This window comes from Monodelphis domestica, chromosome 3 (genome assembly GCF_027887165.1).
Source record: "Monodelphis domestica isolate mMonDom1 chromosome 3, mMonDom1.pri, whole genome shotgun sequence".
Lineage (NCBI taxonomy): Eukaryota > Metazoa > Chordata > Mammalia > Didelphimorphia > Didelphidae > Monodelphis > Monodelphis domestica.
The window spans coordinates 9,684,048-9,703,527 of record NC_077229.1 but is presented as its reverse complement, the minus strand read 5'-3'; the positions used below and the strand labels follow the sequence as shown (position 1 = coordinate 9,703,527).

General features: G+C 46.6%; 1 protein-coding gene and 1 gene segment (V, D, J or C); both read right to left on the bottom strand.

The window, feature by feature from the left end:
• Window positions 1-888: 888 nt before the first annotated feature.
• LOC107652153 (immunoglobulin lambda variable 4-69-like) lies at window positions 889-8,517 on the bottom strand. The segment is given in 2 exon segments: window positions 889-1,252; window positions 8,361-8,517. Coding segments are annotated over 2 exon segments (489 nt in total).
• A 2,355-nt stretch (window positions 8,518-10,872) lies between these two features.
• Window positions 10,873-11,424, bottom strand: LOC100617898 (immunoglobulin lambda variable 4-69). Its single transcript, XM_007490815.3, has 2 exons — window positions 11,325-11,424; window positions 10,873-11,204 (listed from the first exon to the last, which is right to left on the bottom strand). The coding sequence occupies exons 1-2, from the start codon at window positions 11,368-11,370 to the stop codon at window positions 10,873-10,875; spliced, it is 378 nt and encodes a 125-aa protein (XP_007490877.2). The 5' UTR covers window positions 11,371-11,424.
• Window positions 11,425-19,480: the final 8,056 nt, after the last annotated feature.

Below are 19,480 nucleotides of genomic sequence, written 5' to 3'. Positions count from 1 at the left end.
ACTGAGCCATTTAATATTAGCAGGCATTTGTGTGTGTCTATATATTACATGTAACAACCTATATGAATATGGCTTACCTATCCTATGTGACTGTGTGCATCTATAAGCAGGTGCAGGTACATGTACTTGTATGTGTCTGAATGTGTATATGTAAAATATACATATGTGACCTTAACGTTTGCAAAGCTGTTTCCAAATATTATCCTCCCAACAATTACCTGGGAGGCAGGGGCTACTATGATCCCCTTTTTACAGATGAGGAAACTGAGGCAGGCAAAGATTAAGAGGTTTTCCCAGGATCACACTAGGAGGGAGTGTCTGGTGGCATATTTGAACTCAGGGCTTCTTCACTCCAAGCCTTGCTCCCTCAGCTCTACTTTTCTTAGTTTTCTGGCCACTTGGCTGCATCTGTTCCTGTTTTCATTTTCCAGGAGGAAGAAATCCTTTCTGTCCCATCCTCAATAACCCTCTGGGAGCCTGTGGTCTAGACCAGAAGGAGAAATCCCTTTGGCCCGGCAGGAGGTGGCCACATTCTCCCTCATCCAGCCACCATTGCCTTAGAGCCAGCCTGGAACAGAGGAAACACAGAGGAAAATATGGGGACTGAGGTCAGAGGGCCAGGGTTCAAGGGCCATTTCTGTCACTGACTAGAAGAGCAACCTTGGCAATATCATGGAACTTCCTGGGCTGTGAGAGAAGGGAAGAAAGAGAGACAGAGAAAGAGAGAGAGACAGATGGAGAGAGAGACAGACAGACAGACAGACAGACAGACAGAGAGGGGAGAGGATCAGAGACAGAGAGACATGGAGGGAGAGCCCTGACAGGCTCCTGACAGTTGTGTGGGGATTATCCTGGCGCCTCTTCTGAAGCTCTGCCTGGGCTGGCAGGCAGGTTTTTGTCCCACTTCCTCACTGAATGCATCACTGTGGGTAACGATAACTACCACCACTGCTATAACCATAACCACAGAAATAATCGGCTTCATCCTCAGGCTGGACGTTGCTGATGGACAGGAATCGATCAGCCCCAGAGCTGGAGCCAGAGAAGCGCTCAGGGATCCCGTCGCCCCTGCCTGTACCTCCACTGCTGCCGACCCACATGAGGTACCGAGGGGCCTTTCCGGGGCTCTGCTGGTGCCAACCAATATTGTAGCTGCTGTGCTGACTGCTCAGGGTGCAGGAGAGTCTGGCCGAGCTCCCCAGGGCTGCAGACACAGAGGGAGGCTGAGTCACCACAGCCTGGGACAGGGAGCCTGCAAACAGAGAGACTCATTAATGACATAAAGCTAGAAGGTGCTTTGAGATCCTCAGAATACAAGGACAAGGAGGGAGGGAGGAGGAGGCCAAAGGGGAGGTCTGGGATGGTCCTGACCTGAGCAGAAGGTGAGCAGTGAGAGACAGACGAGAGGCCAGGCCATGGCGAGAGGACCCGAGAGCTCAGCTTCAAAGAGCTCCCAGCTGAGTCTGGCCTCTCTCAGCTCCCTCTTATTCTCTCCTGGTTACCCTGTGATGGTGGCTGAGGGGCAGGCGGGGATTGATGCAAATCTGGGCCTCCTCTAGCCTCCTCTAGACCCCACCTGCATCCTCTCTCGGGGTCCCCGGGGGGGGGGCAGCTCTTCATGCAGGGGGGATGTTTGGGGTCACTTGGCCCAGCCCAGCTGAGACGTCACACAGGAGTGATCACAGGGCTAAGAGCAGCCACAGGCACAGCCAGCTGGGCTCATCCCCCCCCAACACCTCCAGGCTTCCCAGGGCCTCACTGCCTGCCCAGGACCAGTCCCACAGCGTCCCCTGTTGGCTACAAGACCCACATCCAGGCCACAAGGAGGCAGAGGGAGGTCTCTGCTGCCTCTTTTGTTCATCCCACCCAAAGGTGGAGCCTCCCTTGAGCCCCAGCCTGAGGCACCCAGAGCAGCTCCTCTCATCAACCCCTTCCTGGCCTGGCCTCCTGCCCTCAGCACACTCTGCTAGCAGGCACTGATCCAGGCCCGGGTTCCAGGGCTAGAAATCTTGGGCTCTCACTGAGCAAAGGTTCTCCTTCCCTGGCCTTAGAGCCTTCCCAGAGCCCAAGCCCTGCTCGCTGCCGCATCCCAGCCTGCTGGGGCTCCTGGACCTACAGGAAACTCTGCTCTCTGGTTCAGGCCGGCCTGTCCTGTCTGCCATCCTCATGGAGCTCCCCAGGCCCAGCTGGGCTCAGCTTCCAGGCCTTCTGGGCTCCCCCTACATGCCCTCTCAGGGGTCACAGCATCTCTGATGTTCAGCCAATCAATGGATCAATGAAGCATCTATTTGGTTCTCTGCTCTGTCCCAGGCACTGTGCTTGGCCTTAGGTAGAGCAGGGTGACAGCCCGGACCTCCCTGCCTCCCAGAGGCCATCCTGGAGGGGGCACCATCTCATGTTACCTTGGGGTCCCAAGGGCTTACCCTGCTTCCCTGTCTGATACTTGTGCAGCCCCTCACTGGACATTCCTCAGGGGTCTTTGGGCAATCATTAGGCTCAGGTTTGTGGGCCTTCTTCCCTCTCATTTGGGGTCTCATCACTCCTACACTGGCTCTGAGTGCATCAGATCAGCTGGTCATTGCCTAGACCCAAAGCCTCTCAGACAGGGAGGGGAGGGAGGAGGAACATGCTCAGTGTTGCAGGTGAAGCCATCCCACATCCCCATCTCCCCACAATGGGCAGCCTGATTCCACGAGGACTAGAGGGAGGGAAATGGTTCCTTCCTGCTCCCAGATGGAGTCTGGGCCCATGTTCTGTCACTGCTTCCCTCCCTTGACAGATTGGGAAGAAGAGAACCTTTGTGACTGGCTGAGGAGCCAGAGCCAGGGAGCCAATCCCCAGCATCCTCAGCCAATGAGAGTCTGGGGCTCTTGTCCTTCCTCCCTGGATGGGGCTGAGGAGGGAGGTGCTGAGAGCCCCAGGATGGAGGGAGGACACAGGCCAAGACTTAGGAGCAGCTAGGGAGACTCAGTGGCTTGAGAGCCAAGCACAGAGACAGGAGATGTGATGTCAAATCTGGCCTCAAACACTTCCTAGCTGTGTGACCCTGGGCAAAGTCTCCTCATCCCCATTGCCAAACTCATACTGCACTTCTGCCTTAGAATGAATCTGTAGCATTAATTCAAAGAAGGAAAGAAGGAAGGAAGGAACAAATGAATGAACGAAGTACACAAGGAAGGAAGGAAACAAGGAAGGAAGGAAAGAAGAAATGAAGAAGAAAGGAGCAGAGGGAGGGAGAAAGGGAAAAAGGAAAAAATCAGTGAGCTCAGAGTCTGAGGGCAGGACAACATGCAAACAAATAAGTACAAACAGGACATAAACCAGGTAAATTAGAGACGATCCCAGAAAGCAGGCATTAACATTAATGAGCTCTGAGACAGACTTTTCGCAGAAGGAAGGTGGGATTTTGCATGAGGTTCAAAGGAAATCTGAGAAGCAGAACGCTGGAGATGAGTAGGGATGGAAATTCTGAGTATGGAAGTCAGTCAGGAAGAATAGACAGAGGCGAGAGACAGTGTCCTGAGTGAGGAACAGCTGGACCACCAGATGGAGGTGTAGGGTGGGGCTGGGGGGTCAGTGCCAGAAGCCTAGACCATGAGGGACGCTGGAAGTCAAGCAGAGGGCTGGCCATTTCATCCTGGAGGCCATTAGAAGCCAGTGGAGCTGACTGAATAGAGGAGGCAGGATGGTGATGGGCTCTGACCTGGGTTTAGGTTTTGGACCTTAGAGTTGGGCATGGACTGGAAGGAGTGGAGACCTGAGGTGGGGCCAAGCAGCAGCTGAGGAATCTGAATCATGATGGCTGCAATGAGAGATAAGGAATTTGAAGGAAGAAAATCAGGTTGGCAGCAAAGGGGGATGGAGCTGGATGCACTTACACAATCAGGGGTGACCCCGTTTAGAATTCTGGAAGGAAGAGGTCCAAAACTCCAACAGGCAACCTGGGGGAGTCAGTTGAAGCCTTGAGGGCTGAAGCCAACTCCATGGCCCAGCTCTGAGCTCCTGGAGATCTCTGACCTTCCCCAGCCCCCATTCCTGGTCCATTCCTGTCATCCACAGAAGCTGCTGCCTGATTCCTCTCTACCACTGAATTGCTGCCTGATTCCCCTCTACTACTGCACATGGAAAGCTAACCTGAGAGGGGAAGAAGTTAGAACTGCTTAAGGGAGCCTCTGAGGGGGTTTCCTCTCAGAGGTGAATCAGACCACTTCGATTCTGGGGTTCCTGAGCTACAAGTCTATTCTAACAAAGTCTTGACTCCTGAATGGATTTTGGTTAGGGTTAAACATTTAGTAGGGTTATCCAGGAAGAGCAGGCTTAGTGAGGCTAAGCAAAGAAGAGTCTTCCCTGAGAAGACAGAAGGGGACATCAAGGCAGCCATTTTTAGAGATAGGGATTTCTCCTAAACTTATTATCTGATTAGTCAGATAGTAAGTCCACACTGTACCCCAGGGCCACAAGCCTTTCCCCCTGACCTCCCAAGTTGTTTAGGTCTAAAACAATATATCACCATAAACATTTTTGACCATGCTAAGGAAGAATTTGATTGGAGACATTTTAAATGTTGAGTGACTTTGTTTCAATGCTCCATCTTGGCCTGGCCTCAACACTTATAATAAAGTAAAGTAGTAGTCTCTCAGAGGCCGAGAATGACGATCTAAGATACTTGTGCATGAAAGAGATTTAAGTGGAAAAGTCAGTGCACAGAGACAGTCCCACTCTCTCGGCATTGGAAGCCTGGGTCCAGTGGCACAAAAAATCGTTACACCCGGAGACTTCCTCAGCTGCATTGGGTGGCTGTGTTGTCTTTTGTGCTCCAACACGCCCTGAGCACTCCACAGTGCTTTGCTGCGTCGCCATCTCAGCCATTGAACCTTCTTGTTGGTTTCTTCCGCCTGTTTGGCCGAAGCAGTCTTCACATGCTGGGTGAGCAAAGCTCTGGTTCACCAGGGGATGACGACCCGATGGCTACCCTCACAAGGTTTAGCCGGCCTGTCAAAGCCATTGCCTGGGGTGTGGCTGCTGCCGCATGTTAGCAGCTACTGGGAGCCACAAGTGAGAGCTGGGTGTCAGGTAGTGGTCAGCGGCTGGAGAGCTGCCCTAAGAGGGCACGACAAGCCCTCCATACCAAGGTGCTACCCCTCCTGAACACCCCATACAATAGCCAGAGAGTCATAGAGACACACACAGAGTCTGTGTCTCTCAGGGAGTGAGGATAGAGTGTCAGGGTATTTCGGTTCAACCCAGCTAAGATGTCATAAATGAGAGATGACAGGAATCAGAACAAATTCAGCCACAATCAGTTGGTCTGATTCCCCACTGACATCACCAGCCTCCTCATGCCCTCACTACCAGCCCAAGAACAGTCCCACAGTGCCCCCTGCCAGCCACAAGCCTCACATCAACCCCATTCTTGTAAGCAAATCTCAAGGGACCTCACAAACAGAACAAGACTCCTGCTTGCTGCCCACTAGTCCTCCATAGGAGTATCTATCCACAGGACAAAAGATTGGCTTAGCCCAGAAGAGGGCACCCTTGTTGCATGTTTGTGGAAGTGACCAAGTCCTAAAAGTATGTTCTGCTCTGACTCTCCAATGGTCACTCAACGGCTTAGTTCATTTTCACCAAATGTTTACTTCTTGTCCTTCTGCTTCCTTCATCTTCAGTCATATGTGTTCCACTGGGGCTATGTGGCAGTTTGGGAAAAGAACCATTATTTGTAAAAAATGGTGATAAATGACCACCAAATTGGGCATATGTCCTGAGCTCTCAAAGGGCCTTCAGGTATTAAGAAATTCAGAGCTCTTTGGTCTTCTCTGGGCATGTGTTCACACCTCACTGTGACATAATGTGACCCAAACCCATTGTAGAGTCTGCTCAGCTCTGATGATTGTCCATTGAATGTCTTGGGCCTTTTACTTCTGGCTGATCCAACAAGAAAGAACAAGAAAGACTTCTTTCTTCTTGTTCTTCCAGACTTTCCCCAAAGAGTGGGAAGTCATCAAGAGCCACCAACCCCATGCACAGAGGTCATGTCTCCAACTAAGTGTTCCATTAGTCTATAGAAGGTGATGGCTGCCCTCAAGAAAACTTGGGCCATATAAGTGAACAAGGAGAATCCTGGTGGACAATTTTAATAAAGCAGTATTTACCCATTAATTCATTGCTGGTGGAGTTGTGAACGGATCCAACCATTCTGGAGGGCAATTTGGAACTATGCCCAAAGGGCGACAAAAGAATATCTACCCTTTGATCCAGCCATAGCACTGCTGGGTCTGTACCCCAAAGAGATAATGGACACAAAGACTTGTACAAAAATATTCATAGCTGCGCTCTTTGTGGTGGCCCAAAACTGGAAAACGAGGGGATGCTCATCAATTGGGGAATGGCTGAACAAACTGTGGTATATGTTGGTGATGGAATACTATTGTGCTAAAAGGAATAATAAAGTGGAGAAGTTCCATGGAGACTGGAACGACCTCCAGGAAGTGATGCAGAGCGAGAGGAGCAGAACCAGGAGAACATTGTGCACAGAGACTAATACACTGTGGTATAATCGAACGTAATGGACTTCTCCATTAGTGGCGGTGTAATGTCCCTGAACAACTTGCAGGGATCCAGGAGAAAAAAACACCATTCATAAGCAAAGGATAAACTATGGGAGTGGAAACACCAAGGAAAAGCAACTGCCTGACTACAGCGGTTGAGGGGACATGACAGAGGAGAGACTCTAAACGAACACTCTAATGCAAATATTATCAACATAGCAATGGGTTCAAATCAAGAAAACATGTAATGCCCAGTGTCGGCTATGGGGGGTGGGGGGGGGGGCGGAAAAGAAAATGATCTTTGTCTTTAATGAATAATGCTTGGAAATGATCAAATAAAATATATTTTAAAAAAAGAAGTATTTACCTGTCCCACCTCTAGCATAGGAACCTCATATTAACCACAAGGAATGAATGCACCAAACACACTGATTAAGGGCTCACTCTGGTAACCCTGTGGTAAAGACTGGGGATCCACATGGAAACTGAAGATGGCTGGAGCAAATTAAGACTTTTTTCCCAGTTATAGACATAGAGACCCAACTTGTGAATAGAATTAGGGGTGGACAGCATTATCCTCAGCACTAGAAACTTTTAGAATTACAAATTACATGGAGAAAGACATTTAGAGTTTGCAATAAATGATTATTCTATAAGTTGATTCTCTAAGCAACTCTAGAAGGTAGGAGTTGTTACTCTGCCTGTTTTACTGATGAGGAAAATAAGAGTGAGGAAGGTTATGTGATTCAACCAAAGTCACACCACTATCAGATGCCTCAGGCCAAATTTGAACTCAGATCTTCCTGACTCTAGGGCCAACATTCTATCCACTTCCCAACATAGCTGTAAGGAGAATGTGAAATTGTATTTTCCATAGACTGGCTTAGTTTCTCTATTTGCAAGAATTAGTGTGTATTCCTGTGCCTGGGGTCTGGGTCAGAGGCACCATCCTCTGCTGCTTGTTTCATGTTTTGTCCTTGAGTATCCCCGGGAACCTCATCCTTGCTAAAGAGAATTTGGTTGAAAATAGAAGGGACAAACATTCTTTCCCTGTATATGTGCTCCCCATGACATAGGTATGGGGATGGGTAGAGAGATTCTGGAGCACCTCTTCATTGGCTCTCACCAATCAAGATGTCTTGGTATGTCAAGGGAGGGGCTGAATGAGGAGCTCCTAAAAATCTGTTTAGCAAATTCAAATTCAGGTCCTCCAAGGTTTCCATGGAGACCTGGATCACCTTATGGACTAGGATGCTGCCTAACCAACCCACCTGATAGAATAATAAACTTATATTCTTTCCCAAAATTAGTTGCTTGAGGTCTAGGCAGAGACCTGGCCCATTGGTGTGGGCACTGAGGAGACAGAGCCAAGTGAGTCCAAAGTCAGGGCAGTGTGACCCAGTGGTGGGGGGTGTTGGAGCCTCAGCCTGGGGGAGGCTTTCCAGGCTTTAGGGCTCAGGCTCCCTTTAGGGGCTGATTGAGGAGGCCTGTTGGTGGTGGGGGCACTTGTTCCCAGAGGGGACAGTTACTGTTGGTGGGAGGTCAGGACAGTCACCAAAAGTTCCCTGAACTGTATGAGAAAGATGGACAGACAGAAAGAGAGAGACACACAGCAGATTGAGGAGACAGACAGACAGACAGAGAGATGGAAAGTCAGACAGACAGATCCATAGACAAGACGAGACAGAGACAGTGATGGAGACCATGTATGCCCCTGGCTCTTCTGTATGTCAGAGGCTGGGCCTGGGCTGGCAGGGGAGGTTTTTGTCCCACTTCCCCTTAGACTGTCTCACTGTGCATATTCATACCCACTGCTAGTGGTATGACCTGCCCCGCAGTAATAATCGGCTTCATCCTCAGCCTGGACGTTGCTGATGGACAGGAATCGATCAGCCCCAGAGCTGGAGCCAGAGAAGCGCTCAGGGATCCCGTCGCCCCTGCCGATACTTCCATCACTTTTGACCCACATGAGGTACCGAGGGGCCTTTCTGGGGCTCTGCTGGTGCCAACCAATAGTGTAGCTGCTGTGCTGACTGCTCAGGGTGCAGGAGAGTCTGGCCGAGCTCCCCAGGGCTGCAGACACAGAGGGAGGCTGAGTCACCACAGGCTGGGAGAGGGAGCCTGCAAACAGAGAGACTCATTAATGACTCTGAACACGGAGGAAGCCAGAAGGTGCTTTGAGATCCTCATAGGATCCAAGGACAGTGATGGAGGAGAAGGCCAAAGTGGAGGTCTGGGATGGTCCTGAGCTGAGCAGAAGGTGAGCAGTGAGAGACAGAGAAGAGGCCACGCCATGGCGAGAGGACCCGAGAGCTCAGCTTCAAAGAGCTCCCAGCTGAGTCTGGCCTCTCTCAGCTCCCTCTTATTCTCTCCTGGTTACCCTGTGATGGTGGCTGATGGGCAGGCGGGGATTGATGCAAATCTGGGCCTGCTCCAGCCTCTTCTAGACGCCACCTGCTTCCTCTCTTGGGGTCCCAGGTCCCAGGGGGGCAGCCCTTCATGTAAAGGGGGGTGCTTGGGGTTCCTTGGCCCAGCCCAGCTGAGACGTCACCCAGGAGTGATCACAGGGCTCAGAGCAGCCACAGGCACAGCCAGCTGGGCACATCCCTCCCTCCTCCCCCCCCCCCCACAGACATGCCTCCGGGATCCCCAGGAACTCACTGCCTGCCCAGGACTAGGCACACAGCGTCTCCTGCTGCCTTTAGGGTGGGGGGGGGGGGACGGAAAGAACATGAATCTTGTAAGAATGGAAAAATTCTAAATTAGCTATTAGAACAAATTGTCCCCTAAATGTTCACTCTCTCATGAGATGACCAGGTCTGCTACAGAGAAAACATCTCGGGATTTGTCTGTATTGTCTGGGGTTGTAATTATTTCTGAGTTGTCTATAAGCTCTTAGTGCAGCTCATGCTTTTTCCTGCATTTCATTGGATTTCAGTTTCTGTTTAAGCTCTCTGATTTCTTTGGTTAAGTTATCAATTACATTGTTTTTCTCTTCTGATTGTCCATCTTTCTCATCTCAGAAAACATAGTTAGCAATCCTCCAAATTTCCTCAAGACCCATATCAAACCCATTTGGACAGTTCCTCTGAATATACTTTCAGACCACAGGGAAGGCACTTTCCACAAAAATGCCTGCAAATGTGATTTACGTTTTCATCTGTCAAAATATCCAAACTACTCCATTTTTCTGCACAGTCGGTAATTCTATCGAGAAAAGAGGAGGGAGTCTCTCCCACTTCCTGCTTTAGGTGCTCAGATTCAGACCAGGTTCCTGGGCGTCTGGAATTTTGCCTCATACTTTCAATTATTGCCTCCCTGGCTAGAGTTAAGTCTCTGTGGCCCACAAAAGAGTTAACTTCCCAACCAGGATCCTGATTTGGCCAATCGGCAATTCAGAGTTTATCATTAGTGTCCTTCTCTTATTTTGTTTAATTCCTCTGTCTGTGCACACTCATTTATTTCAATTTAATTATTATATTTTGTGACAGAATTGGGCAAAATGACTTAACAACTGCTTTAATTTCATCTTCATTGGTGGTGTTTGCACTCATCCTTTTTATGCTAGTTATTTCCTTTCTTTCTCCCTTTTAATAAATCATATTAATTGTGGAATGATCAACTGTGAAAGACTGAACGACTCAGCAATAAAATGATCCAGGACGATTCTGATGGCCTCTCCACCTCCAGAGGCAGAACTATTGGGGTCAGAATGCAGATCAAAGCGTGTGACTTTCACTTAAGTTTATTTGGGGGTTTGGTTTGTATGCATTGCATGATGGTACATGTATAACCCAGACTGACCTCACGAGTGCCTGCCTGGACTCTGAGCGCCTGAAATGATGTCTGTTCTCGCTCTATTGGCACTGCCTCTGTTGTCTGCGTTCCTGGCCTCCTGAGCACTGGCAAGGATCCAAGGTGGCCCTCCATACAAACAGGATTTCTCTTTGCAGGAGGAAGCAGGAGCCCCCAATCCAAGTCTCAGCCACTCCCCCCAGTCAAATCCTGAAGCTTGAAGGCTCAGCTACAGCCTCCCTGGTGTCCCTCTCCTCAGAGGCAGCATGGGACGGGGAGGACTTCTCCTGGTTCTGGGGTCAGAAGGCCCATTTCTGTCACCTCCTATAAATGTGACCTGAGGGGACATCATGGAAGTCCCTGGGCTGACTGGGAGAGACAGGAAGGAACACAGAGCCAGAGCCAGACATATGGACAGACCCAGGGTGAGAGGAGGAAACAGAGGGAAAGAGCCTGCAGTTTAGGGCATGAGCGAAGCTGCGCCTGGGCTGCCAGGGGAGGTTTTTGTCCCACTTCCTCACTGAATGTATCACTGTGTATAACCATAACTACTACCACTCCTATAATCTGCTCCACAGAAATAATCGGCCTCATCCTCAGCCTGGACGTTGCTGATGGACAGGAATCGATCAGCCCCAGAGCTGGAACCAGAGAAGCGCTCAGGGATCCCGTCGCCCCTGCTTATACTTCCATCACTTTTAACCCTCATGAGGTACAGAGGGGGCTTTCCTGGGCTCTGCTGGTACCAATCAACATAGTAGCTGCTGTGCTGACTGCTCAGGGTGCAGGTGAGTCTTGCTGAGCTCCCCAGGGATGCAGACACAGAGGGAGACTGAGTCAGCACAGGCTGGGAGAGGGAGCCTGCAAACAGAGAAACACATTAATGACAAAAAGAAAGCTAGAAGGTGCTTTGAGATCCTCATGAGTGGCAAAGGCAGGGATGGGGAGGAAGGTAAAGGGGGCTCTGAAAGCACTCCTGACCTGAGCAGAAGGTGAGCAGAGAGAGACAGACAAGAGGCCAGGCCATGGTGGAGATGCTTCCAAGAACTCTGCTCCGCAAAGAGCTCACAGCAGGTCCTGTGCTCTTTCAAGTCTCTTATCCTCTCCCTGATAGCCTGTGATGGTGTATAGGAGGGGTGCTGGGGAGACTGATGCAAATCAGCCCCTGATCCAGCCTCCTAACCACAGCCTGGCTTCTAAGTCTTGGCCTCAGGTCCCATGGGGAGGGCCAGTGTTTCAGGGGAAGAGGAGGAGAGGTCTTGGGCTATTTTGACCCAGCCGAGCTGAGAGGTCACACATGAATGATCCCTGGGCTCAGCGCAGCCACAGACACAGCCAGCTGGGCGGATCCTGCCCCTGACATCTACTGGACTGCCTCCATTGTCTGCTTAGGACCCTCCACAGGCCTCACGTCCACCTCTCTCTTAGAATCCTCAGGGGCTTCATTGTCAGGAGAATCCCGGTTGGCTGTTCTGTTCACCCTGACCATTGTAGAGCCATCCACTGAGCTATGACTGTGAGCACACAGACCAGTCCTTGTCCTCAATCCTCTTCTCTGGACTGGGGTCTTGCACTCACTACACAACAGCAGTGATCCATGCCTGTGCTCCAGGGCCAGAAATCTTGGGCTGAAACTTGGCACAGGTTCAGCATTCCAGAGTCCTAGATCCTTCCCAGAGCTTCCCAGCCTGGTAATGCCTTGGGCCAGCAGAGAAACCTGGTTTCCACTAGACTCCCTGTATATTCACGGGTGTATATCATCACTTTGGTGCCTCAGTCTCCCTCAAACATAGAGCACCGAGAACCCATCTGGCTGAGCTCCCAAGTCTCCTCTGATCACTCAAATCTCGCATCTGTGAGTCCAACAAGTCACAGTAGATGCCACAGTCAACCCCAATAAAACCACATCAGCAGACAGGCTACCCTAGGGAGAGAGAGACCAATGAGCCCCAAAGGCAGGTGCAGGATGGGAAAGCTGATTTGAAGATAACTGAGAATCTGAAACCTTGTTGTAATTTGTGTCTAAGGATCACCTAATGGCTTGGCTGGTCTTCAGGCATCTACGTGTTTCTTGTTGGTCTACTTCATTCCTCTTCATTCACATATTCTCCAATGAGGATACTAAATGGTTTGAAAATAGCCCCATAGTTCTTAAGAATTGGTCCCTGGCATTCATCAGGAGGCTATGGGCAACCTCTTAGCTGAGTGTGGAGCTGTTAGGCTCAGGTTTCTGGGCCTTCTTCCTCCCATTTACGGTCTGATCACTCCCACACTGAATCAGTGCATCAGATCAGCTAATCACTGCCTAGACCCAAAGGCCAGCATACAAGGTAAGTGCAGGAGGGGTGGGAGGAGGAACATGCTCATTGGGTGCAGGTGAATCACCCCAACATCCCACCTTCCCACCCCAGGGAACATGCTCCCAGGAGGACCAAAGGGAGTGAAATTTTTCCTTCCTGCTCCCAGATGGAGTCTGTGTCCACGTTCTGTCACTGATTCCCTCCCTTGACAGATGGGGAAGAAGAGAACCTTTGTGATTGGCTGAGGAACCAATCCCCAGCATCCTCAGCCAAAGAGAGTCTGGGGCTCTTGTCCTTCCTCCCTGGATGGGGGTGAGGAGGGAGATGCTGGGATCTCCAGGAGGGAGGGAGAACACAGACTTCCCCATGGGAGGCCAGGAAATGTCCTGGGAAGGAACAAATCTGTTCCATTCTTTGAAGTTGTTACTTCTTGAGTTACATGAAGGCCATCAGGAAAACTTACTGCTGATGAGGTTCAACAGGTAGGAATGATGAGCTACTGAGGGGCCAAGCAGCAGAGGCCAGGCCAGAATTGTAGACTAACAGAACGTAAGGAGCCCAGAGAGCCAGGTCAGTGATCCTTGGGGAGAGGCCTGAGCCTGTGCCAGAACTGATTTGGAAGAATACTAAGGGGGATGGACATAAAGTCCAAAGTGTTTACAGTTGGAGTCAATTCTCCCTAATGGGCGAGACTGTAGAGGGGAGAGAATGAGTTCCTAGATATTGAGGGGAAGTATTTGGAACCTCTTTATTTTCTATATTATCTCAATAAACATCATTTTGTAAAAATGAATTTTGTTCATTGATTCCTTAGATCCATTACAGTGATAGAGACAGAGCAGAATGGGAACCTGAGCTGTAATAAACAGAAAAAGGCAAGCACAGGGCTCAGGGATACCCTAGAACACAGAGAGAAATTAAAGATTCTTCAGTAAATGTGGGAGGTGTGATGAAGTTCCTCAGACTCTTGTCCAGCACTGGTTTTCCTGCTCAGGAGTCACTCAACTGAATTTATGGCCCCCTTTGTCCCATCCCATTATCTGGACAATATTGTCACACCTGGTAGGGTCAAGATAGCTCAAAGCATGATGGTGAGTCCTCATTAAATATTGGCTGCAGGTACCAAGTCCCTGACCTCTCATGGGAAGTCCTCCTCAACACCAGGAGCTTCACATTTCAGATGGAGTCATGGGTTTCTTGCTCAAGCCTCAGCTGGCCAGTAAAGCTTTCCCAGCCTCCAGTAGAGGACAATGAAGGACAGCCTCAGGGCTAGTGAGCAGTAAAGGATGCTCAGAGAGAGATTGGAGAATGGGAAGAAGAGAGCAAGAGAGAGACTAATTTGGGAAGAGAGGAGGAGACCCATATGAAGGAATGGTGCCAGAGTGGTGGGAGAGCAGACCATTGTGCATCCCCAAAAGTCAGCTCATGATGACATCTAGGTGTCCAAGGGGATAGAATAATGGAGCTAGATTCTAGAAGACCTGTGTTCAAATGAGGTTACATACATTTAAAGGTTGTATGCCTCTGGCCAAGTCAATTCACCTCTACCTACCTCTCTTTTGTCATCTGAAAATGAGATATAATGATAACACCTGCCCCATGGGTTGTTTCTGGTATCATAAGATGGCATTTGCCAAGTGTTCTGTAAAATTTAAAGAAAATAAAGTCTTTTTTTCTTATTATTATTTCCAAGGCAGACTCCTGATGCAGTAGCCATCCATGTCCTTCTTCCCCAAGAGCTTTGAGAAGCACAGCCCTCCATTTCTCCCTTCATTTTCTAGACCAAGATTTGCCCCCTCTCTTTCTCTTTCTGGAGGACCAAGAAAATCAGTGATAAGGGGTTGTCTGAGCCCCCATCCCCTGCTCCAGACTCCATACCCTCAACAATATACAACATACCTTTGGACTTTCTTCTTCTCTGAGATGCCTCCCTTAATGGAAGTTTTGCTGGTGGAAGTTGAGAATGAGTACAGTCTTTGTTCAGCAGGTGGATAGACTTTATCCAAATCTCTTATCATTACATAATACCTTAGTGTTCAAGGGAACACTAAAAATTTAGGGAAGGTGAGATAAAAGAAAATGTCTTTAAAAGGGGATGCAGAACTCAGTTGAGGAGTTCGGGAGTTCAGTGGAGGACTGGAGCTTTCTTGAGATGATCTTGTGGTGAGTGATAAAGACTGACTCGCTGTCCCTTAGGCTCAGGCCTAGGCCATTTGGCCTAGACACTTTCTACTATTTTCTCTTTCTCTCTCACTCTCTCCTTCCCTTAATTCCTTCATTTATATTAATTAAAATTCTCCATAAATGCAGCTGACTTGGGTATTTTCATATTTGAGAATTTTCCCATGGTGACCACTTATTTTTAGATTTTAAGTCAAAACACTAAAAACTATTATTTTTTTTCTATTAATTTTTATTTGGTCATTTCCAAACACTATTCATTAGAAACAAAGATCATTTTCTTTTCTTCCATCCCCTCCTCCCTCCACCTCTCCCACAGCTGACACGCAATTCCACTGGGTATCACATGTGTTCTTGATTCAAACCCATTTCCATGTCATTGGTATTTGCATTAGATTGTTCATTTAGAGTCTCTCCTCAGTCATATCCACTCCACCCCTGTAGTCAAACAGTTGCTTTTCATCGGTGATTTTACTCCCACAGTTTATCCTCTGCTAGTGTATAGTGTTTTTTAGATCCCTGCAGATTGTTCAGGGACATTGCATTGACACTAATGGAGAAGTCCATTACCTTTGATTGTACTAAAATGTATCATTCTCTGTGTACAATGTTTTCCTGGTTCTGCTCCTCTCGCTCTGCATCACTTCCTGGAGGTTGTTCCAGTCTCCATGGAACTTCTCCACTTTATTATTCCTTTTAACACAATAGTATTCCATCAACAACATATACCACAATTTGTTCAGCCATTCCCCAATTGAAGTGCATCCCCTCATTTTCCAATTTTTGGCCACCACAAAGAGTGCAGCTATGAATATTCTTGTACAAGTCTTTTTCCTTATTATCTCTTTGGGGTACAAGCCCAGCAGTGCTATGACTGGATCAAAGGGCAGACAGTTTTTTATAGCCCTTTGGGCATAGTTCCAAATTGCCCTCCATAATGGTTGGATTAATTCACAACTCCACCAGCAATGAATTAGTGTCTACTTTGCCACATCCCCTCCAGCATTCATTACTTTCTGTTGCTGTCATGTTAGTCAATCTGCTAGGTGTGAGGTGATATCTCAGAGTTGTTTTGATTTGCATCTCTCTGATTATAAGAGATGTAGAACACTTTTTCATATGCTTATTAATAGTTTTGATTTCTTTGGCTGAGAACTGCCTGTTCATGTCCTTTGCCCATTTATCAATTGGAGAATGGCTTGGTTTTTTGTACAATTGATTTAGCTCTTTGTAAATTTGAGTAATTAAACCTTTGTCAGAGGTTTTTATGAAGATTGTGTCCCAATTTGTTGATACCCTCCTTCCTTTGCATTTTTTTCATGATTTCCCTGGATATACTTGATCTTTTGTTCTTCCAAATGAACTTAGTTATGGTTTTTTCTAATTCAGTAAAGAAGTTTTTTGGTAGTTCAATGGGTATGGTACTAAATAAGTAAATTAATTTGGGTAGGATTGTCATTTTTATTATGTTAGCTCGTCCTACCCATGAGCAAACAATGTTTTTCCAATAATTTAGATCTAGTTTTAGCTGTGTGGAAAGTGTTTTATAGTTGTGTTCATATAGTTCCTGTGTTTGTTTCAGCAGATAGATTCCTAAGTATTTTATATTGTCTAGGGTGATTTTAAATGGAATTTCTCTCTCTATTTCTTGCTGCTGAGATGTGTTGGAAATATATAGAAATGCTGATGACATGCTGGTTTATTTTGTATCCTGCAACTTTGCTAAAGTTGTTGATTATTTCGAGTAACTTTTTGGTTGATTCTCTAGGATTCCTTAAGTAAACCATCATATCGTCTGCAAAGAGTGATAGCTTGGTCTTCTTGTTGCCAATTTTAATACCTTCAATTTCTTTTTCTTTTCTAATTGCTACTGCTAGGGTTTCTAATTGCTACTGCTAGGGTATTTTATCAAAGGCTTTTTCTGCATCTTTTGAGATAATCATGTGATTTTTGTCAGTTTGCTTGTTGATGTGGTCAATTATGTGGATGGTTTTCCTAATATTGAACCATCCTTGCATTCCTGGTATGAATCCTGCCAGGTCATAGTGGATGACCCTTGTGATCACTTGCTGGAGTCTTTTTGCTAGTATCCTATTTAAGATTTTTGCATCTATATTCATTAGGGAGATTGGTCTAAAGTTTTCTTTCTCTGTTTTTGACCTGCCTGGCTTTGGGATCAGTACCATGTTTGTGTCGTTGAATGAATTTGGTAGAACTCCTTCTTGGCCTATTCTGTCAAATAGTTTGTTTAATATTGGGATTAGTTGTTCTTTGAATGTTTGATAGAATTCATTTGTGAATCCATCTGGACCTGGGGATTTTTTCTCAGTGAGTTCTTTGATGGCTTGTTCAATTTCTTTTTCTGAAATGGGGTTGTTAAAGTAATGTATTTCTTCCTCTTTTAGTCTAGGCAATTTATATTTTTGTAAGTATTCATCCATATCACCTAGATCGCCATATTTGTTGCCATATAGTTGGGCATAGTAGTTTTTTTTTTTAAATATATTTTATTTGATCATTTCCAAGCATTATTCATTAAAGACATAGATCATTTTCTTTTCCTCCCCCCCCCGACCCCCCATAGCCGACGCGTAAGTCCACTGGGCATTAGATGTTTTCTTGATTTGAACCCATTGCTTTGTTGATAGTATTTGCATTAGAGTGTTCATTTAGAGTCTATCCTCTGTCATGTCCCCTCAAACTCTGTATTCAGGCAGTTGCTTTTTCTCGGTGTTTCCACTCCCATAGTTTATCCTTTGCTTATGAATGGTGTTTTTTTCTCCTGGATCCCTGCAAGTTGTTCAGGGACATTACACCGCCACTAATGGAGAAGTCCATTACGTTCGATGATACCACAGTATATTAGTCTCTGTGTACAATGTTCTCCTGGTTCTGCTCCTCTCGCTCTGCATCACTTCCTGGAGGTTGTTCCAGTCTCCATGGAACTTCTCCACTTTATTATTCCTTTTAGCACAGTAGTATTCCATCACCAACATATACCACAATTTGTTCAGCCATTCCCCAATTGAAGTGCATCCCCTCATTTTCCAGTTTTGGGCCACCACAAAGAGCGCAGCTATGAATATTTTTGTACAAGTCTTTGTGTCCATTATCTCTTTGGGGTACAGACCCAGCAGTGCTATGGCTGGGTCAAAGGGTAGATATTCTTTTGTCGCCCTTTGGGCATAGTTCCAAATTGCCCTCCAGAATGGTTGGATCAGTTCACAACTCCACCAGCAATGAATTAATGTCCCTACTTTGCCACATCCCCTCCAGCATTCATTACTTTCCTTTGCTGTTATGTTAGCCAATCTGCTAGGTGTGAGGTGATACCTCAGAGTTGTTTTGATTTGCATCTCTCTGATTATAAGAGATGTAGAACACTTCTTCATGTGCTTGTTAATAGTTTTGATTTCTTTATCTGAGAACTGCCTATCCATTTCCCTTGCCCATTTATCAATTGGAGAATGTCTTGATTTTTTGTACAATTGATTTAGCTCATTATAAATATGAGTAATTAAACCTTTGTCAGAGGTTTCTATGAAGATTTTTTCCCAATTTGTTGTTTCCCTTCTGATTTTAGTTATATTGGTTTTGTTTGTACAAAAGCTTTTTAGTTTGATGTAGTCAAAATTATTTATTTTACATTTTGTGATTCTTTCTATATCTTGCTTGGTTTTAAAGCCTTTCCCCTCCCAAAGGTCTGACATGTATACTATTCTGTGTTTACCCAATTTGCTTATGGTTTCCTTCTTTATGTTTAAGTCACTCACCCATTTTGAATTTATCTTGGTGTAGGGTGTGAGGTGTTGATCTATTCCTAGTCTCTCCCACACTGTCTTCCAATTTTCCCAGCAGTTTTTATCGAATAGTGGATTTTTGTCCCAAAAGCTGGGATCTTTGGGTTTATCGTATACTGTCTTGCTGAGGTCGCTTTCCCCCAGTCTATTCCACTGATCCTCCTTTCTGTTTCTTAGCCAGTACCAAATTGTTTTGATGACTGCTGCTTTGTAATATAGTTTTAGGTCAGGGACTGCAAGGCCCCCATCATATGTGTTTTTTTTTCATTATTTCCCTGGATATCCTTGATCTTTTGTTCTTCCAAATGAACTTTGTTATGGTTTTTTCTAAATCAGTGAAGAAGTATTTTGGTAGTTCAATGGGTATGGCACTAAATAGATAAATAAGTTTGGGTAGGATGGTCATTTTTATTATATTGGCTCGTCCTACCCATGAGCAGTTAATGTTTTTCCATTTGTTCAAGTCTAGTTTTAGTTGTGTGGCGAGTGTTTTGTAGTTGTGTTCATATAGTTCCTGTGTTTGTCTTGGGAGGTAGATTCCTAGGTATTTTATTTTGTCTAAGGTGATTTTGAATGGGATTTCTCTTTCTAGTTCTTGCTGCTGAGCTGTGTTGGAGATATATAGAAAAGCTGATGATTTATGTGGGTTTATTTTGTATCCTGCAACTTTGCTAAAGTTGTTGATTATTTCAGTTAGCTTTTTGGTTGAATCTCTAGGATTCTTTAAGTAGACCATCATGTCATCCGCAAAGAGTGATAACTTGGTCTCCTCCTTGCCTATTTTGATGCCTTCAATTCCTTTATCTTCTCTAATTGCTACTGCTAGTGTTTCTAGTACAATGTCAAATAGTAGAGG